The 14,472-nt window shown below is 39.7% G+C and overlaps 1 protein-coding gene across 4 annotated transcripts in view; it reads left to right on the forward strand.

Moving 5' to 3' along the window:
- Positions 1–14,472, forward strand: part of myocd (myocardin) — a 115,079-nt gene that overhangs the window by 50,985 nt on the left and 49,622 nt on the right. For all 4 annotated transcript variants that reach the window (XM_027289345.1, XM_027289346.1, XM_027289347.1 and 1 more), the window contains one exon: positions 6,722–6,919. In XM_027289345.1, coding sequence (XP_027145146.1) covers positions 6,778–6,919 — 142 coding nt within the window. In that variant the 5' untranslated portion in view covers positions 6,722–6,777. The remainder of the gene's footprint in view (positions 1–6,721; positions 6,920–14,472) is intronic.

Below are 14,472 nucleotides of genomic sequence, written 5' to 3' on the forward strand. Positions count from 1 at the left end.
AGTACCTACTTGAAGTTTTGAGTTCGCACAGTGCTGTAACGGCATCATCATTTATAAATCCCATAAATGGGGAGGGATGAAAAAAAGGCCACTGGGCTTTTTTGGAAAGTTCTTCAAAAGCCAGGCTCTGTGTTTACAGGTTGGGAAAGGGCTGGGCTCAGGGATGTGGAGCCTGCAGTCTTTTACAACGTTGTCTTGTCTGTCACTTGACAGTTGACTGCCGTACAGCCATCCCCCCGCTTAGCAAACAGTCCTGTTATATTTTCCATTCGAAAAATCTGAGGGGTCACCACTGTGTCTGACTGTGTTGGCTGAAGCCAGATGGGGGTTTTCCTATAAACAAGTGTACAGGCAGTATTTATACAGACTGTGGCACCTGACGCCATAACACTCATGACACTCTGTTTAGTGGCCAAAGTTGCCATAAGTCACTTTAGAGAATTAAGTAAATATTTTCATTATGGCCATGCCATTGTTTATTATAGAATGGCAAAAGTTCTAAATCTTGCCAAATCCTCTGTTAAAAAATCATTTAATAACAACTTGTCTAAAGTGAAGCGCCATGTACATAGAGCTGATTCCTTTTCATTATTCGCAAGTCTATTTAGTTTCAAACAAATCCCGAAACACCACCTGTTTCAACAGCACTGCGAGTCCGGGCTCAGGTCGGAGCGGAGCATTACACAAACCATCCACTGAGAGATGTTGGCTGCCTCCACCTATCTCTGCTCCGTTCACAGGAGGATAAAAGCATACCTCTGGCCTGTTGAGAGGCACATTGTCTTGTTCAAATACAGTTTGTCACCCCCATCACAGATACAGGCCTGCATTCCACTCTGCTAAGTATTATCATGCTGCTGGATTAAAGCAGCATGAGACATGAGGATGCACTGTACAGTATTGGATGCTAAAATTATTGGAGATTACCGTTTGGCCCGATAGTGGTGTGAGGAAGAGTTCAGTCTTGGAGAAAAGCCTTTAAGATAAAAGCATTCCAGGAAAGAGTGTTGGTCAGTGAAACTTTTGGTGGAAGTCATAAACAAGCAGACCTGTATTATTATGACGCTATAGCCAAGCTGGAAACAGCCAATTATGGTGCTCCCATCAAAACGTGCAAAACAAATGTTATTAATCAGAACTCAAGACTGAATTATCATAATGACCTCAGCTGGAGGATCCCCCATATTGATTGCAACATATTTTCACAATCATCAGTTGGAAATCCTGGACTGACCCCAACATAAATACCACAGGCCATGAAAGCCTCCCGTAAAGTTGGCTCGGCCTCAGCTCGGCTGGTGGTCGTCTTCGAGCCCCGGAGAGTGTGAGAGAAGCATGAAAGAGACAAAAGGAAAGAAAACATAACGGATGTGACCACTCCAATGCATAATTTATCAATGAAAGACGACCGGGCCTGATGAAGAGATTCAGAAGAGAGTAAAATGTGTGAATCTTTGGCTCGAGATATAAGAAACACCTTGAAATAGAAAGTGCGTTATAATTCACCATGAAATACTGCAACCTGCACTTTGAGTCCAAGGAAAATAAAACAAAAGCTTGATTACAGCAAAGCTGCTCATGAATGCCACATGAAATTGCTTAATGACATTGTTAGAGCTCAAGTATACTATAATAGGAAGTAGACTACTGGAAGTGTTCGTGTAATTTCAAAGTAGTTCCTGCATAGTTTTCCCAACTATGTCATTGTCAAATGAATGAGATGACAAAACCTCAGTGCGTTACGGTGCCAAAAATACACTTTGTCTCAGTTTAGTCACATGTTTTTTAAAATACCACATAGTATTGGTATTGTTAGCAAAGTAAGACATCTTTACATTTATAACAATCAACACCATGTTGCCACGCTTGCAATCCACTTATTAGGTGTACATATGCCACTTTCCGAACATGGTAGCCTTAAAGTGGCAAAGTGGCTAATACCCTCTCAGCGGTACTTTTTTAAAATGTTATTTCAACAGCTGCAAAGTCATCGTAGCCTACACAATCATAGTTTTGAGTTTGTCCCACATGGAGGACAGGGTCTAGCTTGTTTTAGGGTCCAGGGCGCCCTTCCTGTGGACAAAACAGTGCCATAGGCCACCCTACATGCTTGAAAATGAGTTGTCTAACACCCATACAGGTTTATGTTGTGACCAACACTTTCAATGATTTCAACTTTGTTTTGAGAAATCATGTTTTGTCTGTGTGTTGGCGTGACAGACAGCTAAATGCTACAATATCCATGAGCCTCCAATGTCATTTCTGTGGAGAGGCAGCCAATCAGTGGTGGAAAATTCAAAGCGATTCATTATTGCAGTTGTTAAACAAAACATGTCTCCACACAGTAAAATATTATTTTCATAACTATGTTTTCATTAGTTTATAATCTTGTGAAAATAAGAAACTTTGTTTTTGTTAACTTAAAATGAGCCTTTTATATCTACAGCTGCCACAGGTCCTCTTGTGGACCACCAATTTGGACTGCCATGTTTCTACAGCAGCCCAGAACGGACAAACCAAACACTGACTTTAGAGAGGGCGCTTCATGTTTCTCAAATGTTTCATGGGCACCATAATTTCTCCTTCATATTTGAAATGGGAGAGTGAGTGGAGGGGGTTGCAATACGCAACTACAACGCTAGATGCCACTAGATCCTAGATGTCCTTTTACTTCCCCCTGAGGTTTTTATGTACACAGAAAGAGCCACATATCTTCTAAGACAGTTGTTCATCTTTTGTACTGATGATTCAACAGTAAAGGTTTCATGTTGATCCAAGCCGTACAAGTGTTCCAACTGTGAATCACCTAACATTGTGTCAAGAGGAAAGAATAATGGAACAGTCACTTCCAGAACCAGGAGCACTGAAATAGTTTCTTCTACTTCTCCAACTCCACGAAAATATGAATATCCGCATTGTCAGTCAGTACAAAAAAAAAAAAAAAACACTGACGTGGGTGATGCTGTGGAAAAATTTATGAAATTAACTTTGATGAACTTTTAAATGACACTTTTCTGGTAATAATTTTGACCAAATAAGTACGCAAGTAAAAAAAAAAAACTTGTGTCGACACTAAATGATGGATTAGAATGGAAAACTTCAAATATCTCAACACACATTTTTATCACTGACAAAATTTATAACATGGCATCTTTAAGTGTGACATCACACAAGAAAGTTCTGCAACAGATATCTTAGACGCTGGCGGGTCATAAAGATTAACATCCGAGCATGCTGGGAGATATAGGAGGGGGTCATAAACATCCCGAGGCGAGCGACTGTCTACCCCTGCAGTCACTCCTTAATCTGTGAGTCATTAGAGAGAAGGGCAGATAGTACAACAAGCGTTTGGCACGGCCCGAGGCAATCGATAAGAGGACAACTGTTAAGTGGAAAACTCCTATCAGCTCATCTTGATGGGGCTCCAAGTGCCACGTGTCTTGGCTCTCATTGTGTTGACACAGATACAGGCCACTATTCACTCAGCAGCCGCAGATAGCATCAGACTATAACCTGCTTCTTTTGAAGACAGCCTTGTTTTCCTTTTCTCTTCTTTTGTCATCCACACTTCTCCCTTCGAGCTCAGTAAATGGACATTTTTCTTCAGTCAGATCTGGCAGATTCACTGATAACTTCTCAGAGTATGAGCTAATATGATACATCAAGTTAAACTGGGGTTTTACTGTTGTCAAATCTTTGTCTCTTAGGCAGTGTTTTCCTCTGCCTATCTCCACCTATTCCCAGTGGGGGTTGTCACTGTGGTATAAATCGTCAGAGTGGACCCTATCAGTCTCTGGGTGGGCTCTGGATGGGCTTTTAAGCCCATCCCATCAGTTAAGGCTTCATTAAAGAGGTTCCCCCTGATGCTTCACGGAGGAGTCCCAGTCTCCTCTAGCCTTTTAACAGACTCTGATTTACTGTAGCTGTTGTCTTGTTTCTGAAGTAAATGCACAGGTCTGTTATTGTTCGCCCCCGGCTCGTGTTTATGTACAGTATAATGTGCAACTGCTTTTTGTTCTTTTAACCACACAACATGTAATCTGTGTCAAGATACGGCCTGAGGAGATGCAGTGTCTTCAATATTTTTTTCCCAGAATAGGCAAGTCAAATCTCAGAAAACTAGTCGGGCATCCTTCAGGGCTTCCAGGTGATAACACACCCTTTGGCGGACATGTTGAACATCTTGGGCAGCACAGGCTGTGATCGGCTTTCTGGACATACTGCAATTGACCTCTTTACTGGTTTTGACCAAACTGTAGAGAAAATCACCCATTGATTTCTGAAAAGAAGTTCTGAAGTTTTGAGTTTGGGGTTAACCACCATCTTGGCAGTTAATGGAGCCAGACGTTACAAATGTGGGCAGATACCCAGGTAGCCTGCTGAGTCGGGGCCGCCTTTGGCCTACATATGGCTGCCAGACTCTAGGTAGGTTTTTTTTTTTTTTTGGTGGACTGAAAATCACCTTGAGTTAGCAACACTATTTTTTTTGGCCAGTGCAATCAGCCCAGATCTGGCAGATCTGCATCATTCATCATGAGTCATCAGATTCAGGCTGCTGTTGCGCCATAACATTTCGGTTATCCGAGAGGTGAGCGGAGCCAGGGTGGAAGAAGGGATGTGGAAGCAGTTATCACTTTGACTGACTTTGTCTGTCATCAACTGAGAAATGCATTGACTTTTTATAGTGGACATTAATGGACCATTTCCACTTCCTGTTAGCAGTGCAGTATATACAATATTACACACTGGAAGAGGTTTGCATGGTCCATTCAATACTGTTAAAACTTCACACCCAGTGTATACAGTAAAAAATATATCTCTCTTTCAACTTCCATGTTCCCATTATAACACAAAACCATCTTGCCAGACTTAAAGCTATGTGTTTGTGTCCAAACACATTGGTTATGGACCAATCAGCATCCTGTGAGGAATACTATCTAGCTATGGCCGTGGTTTGACATTAGTTGTGTGTGATGACGTGTGTTAGAAATGACTCTTTCCCCAAAAACAACGATGGCTGCTAAAGAGGTTAGCATAGATGTTTCTAACAGCAGTTATATCAGAACTGGAGAGTTTGTGTTCATTTAAAAAGGAGCAAATAATGACACAGTCTTCTTTTGACTTTTAACTTATATGGTTGGTAGATCTGATAGAAATTCACCATAATAGACAGATGGTTTATCCAATCACTGGTCCGCATATTTTGAAAGGTTTTTTTCTGACAGTTTCTGACAGTTTCTAAAGATGCCTTCCCAGATGGTTCTATATTAACTGTATTAACAAAGTTAGGTTATATTGAAGGAAAGGAAATCAAATTCTATTTAGAAATGGACCTTGGTGGCTTTTACAAGGGTTCAAAGTGTGATCATTTAAAGTCATTTGTGAATTCACAGATTTCTCTTTTGTAACTGATGCATAATACCCAAGGGTGTCATGTCATGACCAGTGTTGGAAAAGTTAACTTAAAACTCTCCAAAGTGCACCTTTAAGTCTGACTGAACATTTGCAGCGAGTCACATTTGAACATCATTAGCATCATTAGCTGCTTTGCTACAGCTCATATTTTAACATCATGCAAAGATTGTGAACAGTTTCTCAGAGTTCTGCTGTATGCATTCAGAGGAAACATATCTAGTACCAGTGTTTGTTTTTGCGGATCTGCAAAATGTTCAGGTTGAATGTTAATCCTGTTTCCTGTATGTTGTCCATGAGGCATTATTAGGATTTGATTGAGTTCATATTCAGGCTCTTGGTTCGGCTAAATTGGTATTCTAAATGATGCATATGAATGTAATTTATAGGAGACAGTCTGCCTCTTATACAGCCTGCACACAGCTGTGCTGTGTATCTGCCATGGAAGAGAAAAGCCTCTCTCTGCATGTTTGTCTGTGTCGGTAACAGCTTCGCTGGGAGTATTATTCTATTCTGTTTGATCCTGATAGAAACTCTGTCTCTCAGTGAAACTGCAGCTTTGATGATATCCAAACCTACTGAAGGAGCCTTTTAGCAGACATGTTATTTTTATAAGGCGTTGCATACATTTATGAGAGTTTTATTGTCCTGTAAGTATATGAGCGGCTCTCCAAACAGAGCTTATTAAAGAAAACAGTAATGTATGTTTGTGGTGCCCTATGGTGCAGGCCTCACGAGGTGATGTAGTGTATGCAGCGTAGACAGGACTGCACAGAAGACTTGGCTTGTCTGGGATCTGAGTAAGAGGCTCATTTTTCACATCGACACCTTGTGGGGGCTCTCTAAGCTACTGAATCCACAGAGTAGATGTGTTTAATATTTGTTCAGGAGGTAGGAAAGTCTGCTCTTTGTAAATTGTGTAAATTGATAAGTTGGCAGCGGCGGAGGATCGTGGCGGCTGACGGAGGGATGCATCTGTGTGGTTGAAAGTGGGCTTAAAGCTCTGTAAACAAACAGACACGCGCCCTGCCGTCTGCCTGAGCTGATGGACCTCTGAAAAGAAACAATACAAAATCTGGAACTTGTGTTGTATTCTGCAAACACTAACATGGCTGCTCTCCAGCTCCCGGCACCACGGAGGATTGTTCAAATGCAAACATTCAAATGACTGTTTGCTGTGTCTTTCATGCTCGTTCAAACTCAATTAATGTTGGCTCAAACTGTTCCAGCTGACGGAGGTGGTGGTCAGAGTCAAGTGCTCTCGCTGTGACGAGCATGCTCCTTCATGGTGTCTCGTTCTCTTTGAAAGGGGAGTCGAGGTGACCTGAGAAGAGATGTCGTCCACCGGGGAGTGAAGCGTGGGCCATGAATGCTGTAAAACACTCTGAGGTCCTGGTCCACGGTCCAGAGGAGAGACACTGTCCTGGACTGCTTCAGAGGGCCACACAGGGTTACGGAGACGCTGGACAGCTGAAGAAGCAGCTGCCATCAACAGAGGACCACGATGGTAAGAGCAGAATATATTTTCTTTTCTTCTTCAGTCCAGACATCCAGGCAGGGCTGCTTCAAATGTGACTGTGATGTTAGCCAGTTATGATCAGCTGATCTGATTCTTCAAATGCAGTTTGATGTTTCTTTCCGTCTCTCTATCTTTCTTTTATTCTTCTCCCTGTATTGTTCATTTGATTTGAATGTGTTCTAATAAATGAACAAATACCCTAAAACTGAAATTAGGATATTTAATATTGAATGAATTGATATAATTTTAATGTAAATATGATTAAAAATATTGTTATTAATATTATGTTAGTGCAGCAAATGAAATGTAATCATTTTTATTAAGATAAACAACATACTGTTCGCCCTTACATATTGAAAGGATATCATCAGACACGCTGCATCAAAACAAGAATAAAACAAGTGCGAGGCGCTTGACGCACCTTCCATCCAAAGTCAGTTTAAAACCAAATAATATTAATAATAATTAATAATGAATAATATGAATAATGTTATTGACAGAACACATGTGAGTTGTTGTTTTTTGTGTTCCTTTCATACGTGCTCTGCTCTCCTGTCTGAAGATGTTTCCTTGATTTGTTTTCTTTGAAAATGATTCTAGACAACTCCACCTCTCTTATGATTGGCTGAGTGCTGATCATATGATTGTAGTCCTGATCAGCTGCCATGACAGTAACCGTAACTGCACATTACAGTTCTCTTACAGGTTCTTAAATCTGAGCGATAGGATCTCACATAAACAATTTCCCGCAACATTTCAAACATCTTTGGTTGTTTTGCCTGAGAGATGTTTGTATGTATATTTCTGTGTGTGCTCCTCTCACGCTTTAATCAGAGTTCAGCAATGTTCACAACTGAATATGGTAGTGGTGGAATTGTTTGCTGATGTTGCCAGACACAACCAATCCAATCAGATCAAACCACACCAACACTGTCCTCATCAAACCAAGTACAATAAACACTACATGCTTTTCTGAACCCGAACTTGTTGTCTTTTAGTGATGAAAATCTGATGTTACAGAGAAATACAAAGTCTTATGTATGAAATATGTTTTTCAAAATAGACAAGACTCTGTCAACATCTTTCATAAAACAGATTCAACTTTAAAGATTACATGTTTCAACAAAGTTCTGACATAATTTAGCTCAAATATAACAAAAAGCAAAGTCCACAAAGTCCATTCGTCACAATACAAACAATGGCAAAGAAGCAACCGCCATCCTTCTGTTTCTTTTCTGTTACACACAACAATTCAATATTAAATATAATATATATATATAATATATATATATATATAGATATATAGATCGAAGTGTTACTCTAGGCTGTGTCAGGGTTAATGGATAAGTAACATTATATATTTAGTTGTCAACATTTTACTTAATTTTAAAAAAGGTATATATACCTTTTTTAACATGTATAATTTTACTCTGTTTTAGGGATGAGCATGTTATCCCATTTTGATTATTTCTCAGTAATCTGCACGTTATTGTTCAAAGTTCTAATTTTAGCAACATTTTTCCACTGATACCTTTAAGAAATAGAATCATTCATATCTGAATATGAGTTGATGTTTGCTGTCCAGCTTAAAATGTGTTAGTTATTATCCAGCTCACTGTGAATAAGCTGCAGTTTTTTGAATTAGGACTTGTTATCTTGGACGTTCAGTTTCAGCGATGATAAACCTTCAAGTGATTGATGACGTTGTCTAAATCAATTAAAAAAGCCGAGAGTAAAACACAAATGAGCACACTTCATTTTGATTCGAACATTACAGCTTTATTATCTTTAGAAGAGTTTTTCAAAAACGAATTCACAAGTATTATTTCAGCCATCATACACACGGCAGGTAAATAGGTAAGTATGCAAGTCACATGTCTCTGCCAAGGAAAGTCCACAAGCCAGATAAAACAAGGCTGTTTGAACATTTTATTGAATCCATCTGATGATTAATCCATCGTGAAATATCTCTGCTTTTCAGCTTCACAGCTCAAATCAACCTGGCTTAAATGCCACTGGCATCACAGGGCTGAAGGTGAAAGTATCCGAGGAATCCTGTGATTTAAATGGGTATTTTTAGACTGATGTATCCCCACGGACTCTCAGAATAGTGAGAGCAACACAGCGTTTCCCTCTGCGCTCCTGGACCCTCCAAAGTTTTCCATGATGTCATGTGTGGTGGGGGAGTGAGAGTAATTGAAGAGGCAGATGAACATAAACTGGAATCTCCTCATATTCAGCCATTCATTTAATTGCCTTCTACTTGAAATCAGCCTGTAGACGTTAGGGACAGAGAAACAAAACAAGCGAGGAGCCCAGACTGTGGCTCCTCGTGTTCCTGCCAAAGACCAGATGACAGACTCCAAACACAACTGAAAGATAAGACTGTTACTGACATGATGACCCTTTCCTCATTTATTGGTTAGGAATACAGTAGAAACAGAGTATCCTGTTCAAACCGTATGAACAGCTCATTAAGTCAACATGAGGTCGTCGTTTCATCACTGTCTACTTTTTTCTTCTTATAAGTGTCCACCACAGTCTGACTGATATCTGATTTTCCAGGCCGATATCAAAATTCAAGTTTTAAAGTTTATGTGTGAAAAATATATTGATATAGAAAGTATATTTATCCTACAATCATAGTCTTAAATAGTAAAACATAAGGGTGTCTATTAATGTTAGTTAGTTGAGTGCAGAGCCCAAATCTGTTGCAAAAAAAGCCTCCCAGTGTTATTAATATTTGCTTTGTACCCTTGACTTTTTTTGTGATAGAATTTAATAACATTACAAAGAAAGTGTAAAACAAAGAGGAATGAAAATCAGACCAGAGAAAAAAATACACCTTAACTGCTCTATCAAACAGTTCAGACTCTCCATTCAGCAAAAAGTTTCAAAAGTCCCTCCACTATACTGAAAAGCAAACTTTAAAGTCACATTAAATAGTTGCTGAAAACATGTGAAAAGACTTTGAATGATATATTAGTGAAATGTGGAGTTAGAGGTTCAAACTGTTTCAGTCACAGGATTTTGTGGGCGGTGCTTAAAGGGTGGCTCGATGACACGCTGAGGCCACCCTGAGCATACCTCTGCACCCCTAGCAGAGTGTCTCAAAGTTAGTCATGTCGTTTTTTGAACTCATCTGACACGTTTCAGTCACTTCAAAATGGCTGCTCGACTGCTCCCATGAGTGGGCGTGGCTTCACGCCCCCACAGTCCTGGAGCTGAGAATTCATTTTTACCTGATTTTGACACCTAATTTCATAAACTTGTTGATATTTTTAATTATTCAGGTTTGGCTAGATGGTTAATAACACCTTCGTCTTTGGTCTGACAAACTCAGAACACACATTTATTCTTACTTTACATGGACTTTAAGCCTGATAGGATTATGTACACAACATATTACTCATGTATTAAAGTTTACAGGGTCATTTTTAACAGTAAAGTACTGTAAATTAAACTGGTGTCACTAACATAAACACATGGAGTGGAGAAAAAGACCATTAATTAGTCCATTAAAGTAAATAGTAGAGATGAACTAGTGTGCAGTTAGTGTCTTAAATGTTACAGACAGTAAGGTCCATGGTCATTTGTGCTCATTTGTTTGTGGAGTCTGGAGGTTGGAGGATGTCCTACAGTTGAAGACTTACACATGGTGTTTATTTTATAGGCTGACTTCAGTATTTTTAGACTCATTACATTTAAATTTGACTATATTTATGAGCATAAGTGAATACATGTCTCCACCTGAGTTGTGTCAGTTGAAAAAAAGAGTGCCAATATTAATTTAACCTTTACTTTGTGATACAAGTTACAGCAAAACTCAAGTCTTATTTCTGTCAGCACACTCAACTGAATGTAGAATATGTACAGAGTTGATATTTGGTAAAGATGGTCACCCCCCGCTATAGAGCACCATCCTTAGCAGAACAGAGAGTGGGGAATGACGATGATGTGTGGACTGAGAGGTGGGTTAATGCCTTTTCAAGCGTCTTTGGCACACTGTATTTTCTTTTCTTACTTTCTTACATGTGCACAGATACATTAGAACAGACAAACTGAAATCATCTCATCAGCTGTTCTACTGCCATCCTCAGAGCGAACTTTTCAGCAGTGATACCTATGGCTCCGTACAAAACCATAAAATATACAGTTTGCACTCGAGCAGAAAATTCAGGGCCTTCACAAAATGTGTGTGTGTGAAGAGAGATGAAGACAGAGACATGAGTTCACACTGAGCTCAGAGGAGTTTCAGACTTGGTTCTTTGCCAGAAGTAAACGTTGAGTGCTGCTGTCTCATCACAGTGATGTTTTCTCTCTGTGCTGCTTCGAATGAGCCATTTTTAGTTCAGCAGTCACCACAGAGTGCAATGAATGTGCTAAAGGTCACAGATTCATGTTCAGCTCGGTCATTTTTCTCTTTTATAACCAGTATCTGGTGATTATAACAGAGAGTCCACATGTTGGCATCATTAACACAAGTTTGCCATTCGAGGTGTTAGCAGTGTGCTGCTGCCCACTGACACTGCAGAGGCCTGCTGCTTTTAGAATGATGTTCTCTCTTCTTTGGTTTTATATTTCCATGTTCATGTTTTAGACACAATGAAAAATTCATTTGAAAATAACTTCCAGTAAAAATCTTTAATCCTTTAACTTCAAATCATTTCCTGATTGATCAGTTTGTCCCTGAACTAAGTCTTTAATCTGCGTTTGGTCTAAAAATTCTTTAATAAAGTCGTAGAAAACATGCAATCAGACTTCACTGGCCTCACATCAGAGATGCTGATTGGGTAGCGTTCCGGTTACTCGGTTGAAGGTGACCCAACACCACTGTAATTCTTCACTGGGTTTAGCATGAACACAGAGATTTACCTGATACAAATCTGGGCAACGCTCTCTTCATTTAGTCAAATAAGATCAGAGGAGCAGTCCAAGGTGGGTAAGAGGGGTTTGTTTGGCAGCTCGGGACTCTCTAACACCTGCAGTAAAAACAACTCTTATTGCTCCAGTCTGGCTTTTCCGTGCGGCACCTTTCCCCCTGCACCGCCGAGTGGATTCCACACTGATTTGATGGTGGCCGAAGTTAGGGAGATTACTCTCATCTGGAGGAGATTAGTCAGTGATGCTGATAGACATGATCAGCCCAACACTTCATCATCTCATGTAGTTTTAACATGGGCTCTGCACAGCTCGCTTGTTTATGCAGCGCTGTGCCTCTAAACTGACTGACTCCCTTTTATTACGGGGAAATTAACTTAGCCTTCTGATTATGGACAATTGTGCATTTAGCTGTAAGACTGTGGTTCAAATGTGAACTCGTAGTTCAGTAGAAACAAAGATTTGAAATGAGTGTAATAAACAGATATTACTCTTTAATGATAAGAACAGTCTGTGCTGCAGAGACAATAATGTTTACCTTTCTATCCTCATTATCAAAAGTGTTTTCTGCAGAGCTGCCAGCTATTTAATCTCAGCCACGATCAGCATAAAACCTCAATACCATAACAAAAACCTGCGTTTTTACAATTTTGCGTTAGGCAACAGGTGGAATGTGTGCCGCTGCATTTTTCCTGCTGTTGTTTTTAGCTCCTAATTCATCCGTGAAATTACTCACATGTTCATTCATCATCTGAGCAAAAGCCGAGAGCAACAGGCCCCGAGAATCAGTTGATGGATAGAACATTTCTGAGGGCAAATATTACCTCAGTCCACACGGGCAGTAAACAGATTTATTATTTATCAAACCAGTCTGTGTGACGTGATGAAAAACCAAAGGGGAGAGCATGAAATAAATGTGTGTGTTCAACAGGAAGGCAGGGGACTGTGTTTGTAGTGCCGACCCAAGTTTGTAATTGGTTTCATATTTAGTTATACTACAGTAAAACTTACTGAAAGGTATACCGTGGTTCTGTGAGCTCACACACATAAATAAATCTTTGTTACCTTTGTTGCAAAAATGCTGCGCACCTCCTCATGCCAAGTGCTCTGTTGACTGGACATTGATTGCTGATTTTTTTATTTTTTCATTTTATTTTTTTTGTTGTTGTTGTAAGCTTTAAAATATTCGCCTGCCCGGGCCAAGTGCTGTTCACCTATCTGGAATGTACAGTTAAAATTGCTTTGCAGCTAAGATAAATACAGGCCACGGCTGTTGTAGTGCAGAGAGATGGCAGGCCCTTGTGTGGAGTGCATGCAACTCTTAGTCACGGGCACTTCCAGTGAAGTAAAAGGTGGTCATGTTAGATTTTATGTTGATAAATCTGTAAGTGAGCGTGTGTGTTCTGCTCCTGTCCTCGATCACTGACAAGTAATTAAGAATATGAGGTCACCGTTGAAAACACATCACCGTGTCTGTGATGCCTGATGACAAAACGGCTGCTTGTTGGACACTCGCACCTCCCAGAGAGCACTTCACCGTGCAGCATGTCTCTGGTTAGGTATGGAGCCTCAAAGTGATTAATAATCACATGAAGAAGTTGTGTAAAATGTATAAAAAGAATAAATAATTCATGTGATTTATGTATATAAATTAACCTTTTCTTTTCATTTCACGTGATATGATGGTGGTGTCACATGACCCCTGTCTTTAAGCAACTATAATCATTAACTTTACATTAACATTTGATCAGATACTCACTAACAGCAACAAATCCACCAAGAATTATCAGCTGACTGTGCAGTTTAACTTATCTGTAGCGTTCTTTATAGTGACTTTCAGCTAATTGTTTTGGTTCACTTTAAAAAGCAGCACATACTACCTGCTACACCAAACACCGGACAAAGTTATCATGATGAACATGGTCAAGCTAAAGATATTTCCTTCCAGAAGTTGGTGGAGACCAAAAACAGAGCTACAGTAAAGGAGCTTAAAATGTGATGCTATGACATCGATGTGTTCTTAGCTTGTTTCTGCTGAAAACAGGTATTATTTAGGCTAGCAAGCTCAACATCTGCTACCAAATGTAGTCAAAAAGCTCCTGTTAGCTAGGACAACAACAGCAAAAGTACAAATAAATGGCAATTGGCCTCTTTTTATTTAGCTTCATAAGCTACCTAGCATGTGCAGATGTAGAATGGTTGCATAACGACAGCAGCTGGCTGGTTAGCCTGGAAGTATTTGGGATAGCTTTTTGATTTGACTAAATATGTTCCTCGGAGAAAGACAAAACTCTGTGAGGAGCAAGCAGCCTAACAAGCTGAGCGACCTAACACTGCTCTAATATGAGCTCCTCACTGTGATGTGGAAACCAAGCTCATAAACAAGCCTAGCTAGGTAGCTGGCTAAGTAGATAGCATTTGCAGCCATGTGTAGCTAAATAAAAGGTCATGTCTGTGCAGGCAGCTCTACAATGATACAAATGATAAAGTCAGAAAGATGGAATAACCATTCATAGTCATAAATTATTAAATGTATTTATTTATTTATGTAATTACCAGTGTATGTTTATGCGCACAATTTATTGATGTGATTATTTATTTTGAGGCTCCATTTTTAGGCAGCAGAAATGACACTGCATAATCTCATCGGCTGACTCATA

Source organism: Larimichthys crocea, chromosome XVI (genome assembly GCF_000972845.2).
Source record: "Larimichthys crocea isolate SSNF chromosome XVI, L_crocea_2.0, whole genome shotgun sequence".
Lineage (NCBI taxonomy): Eukaryota > Metazoa > Chordata > Actinopteri > Sciaenidae > Larimichthys > Larimichthys crocea.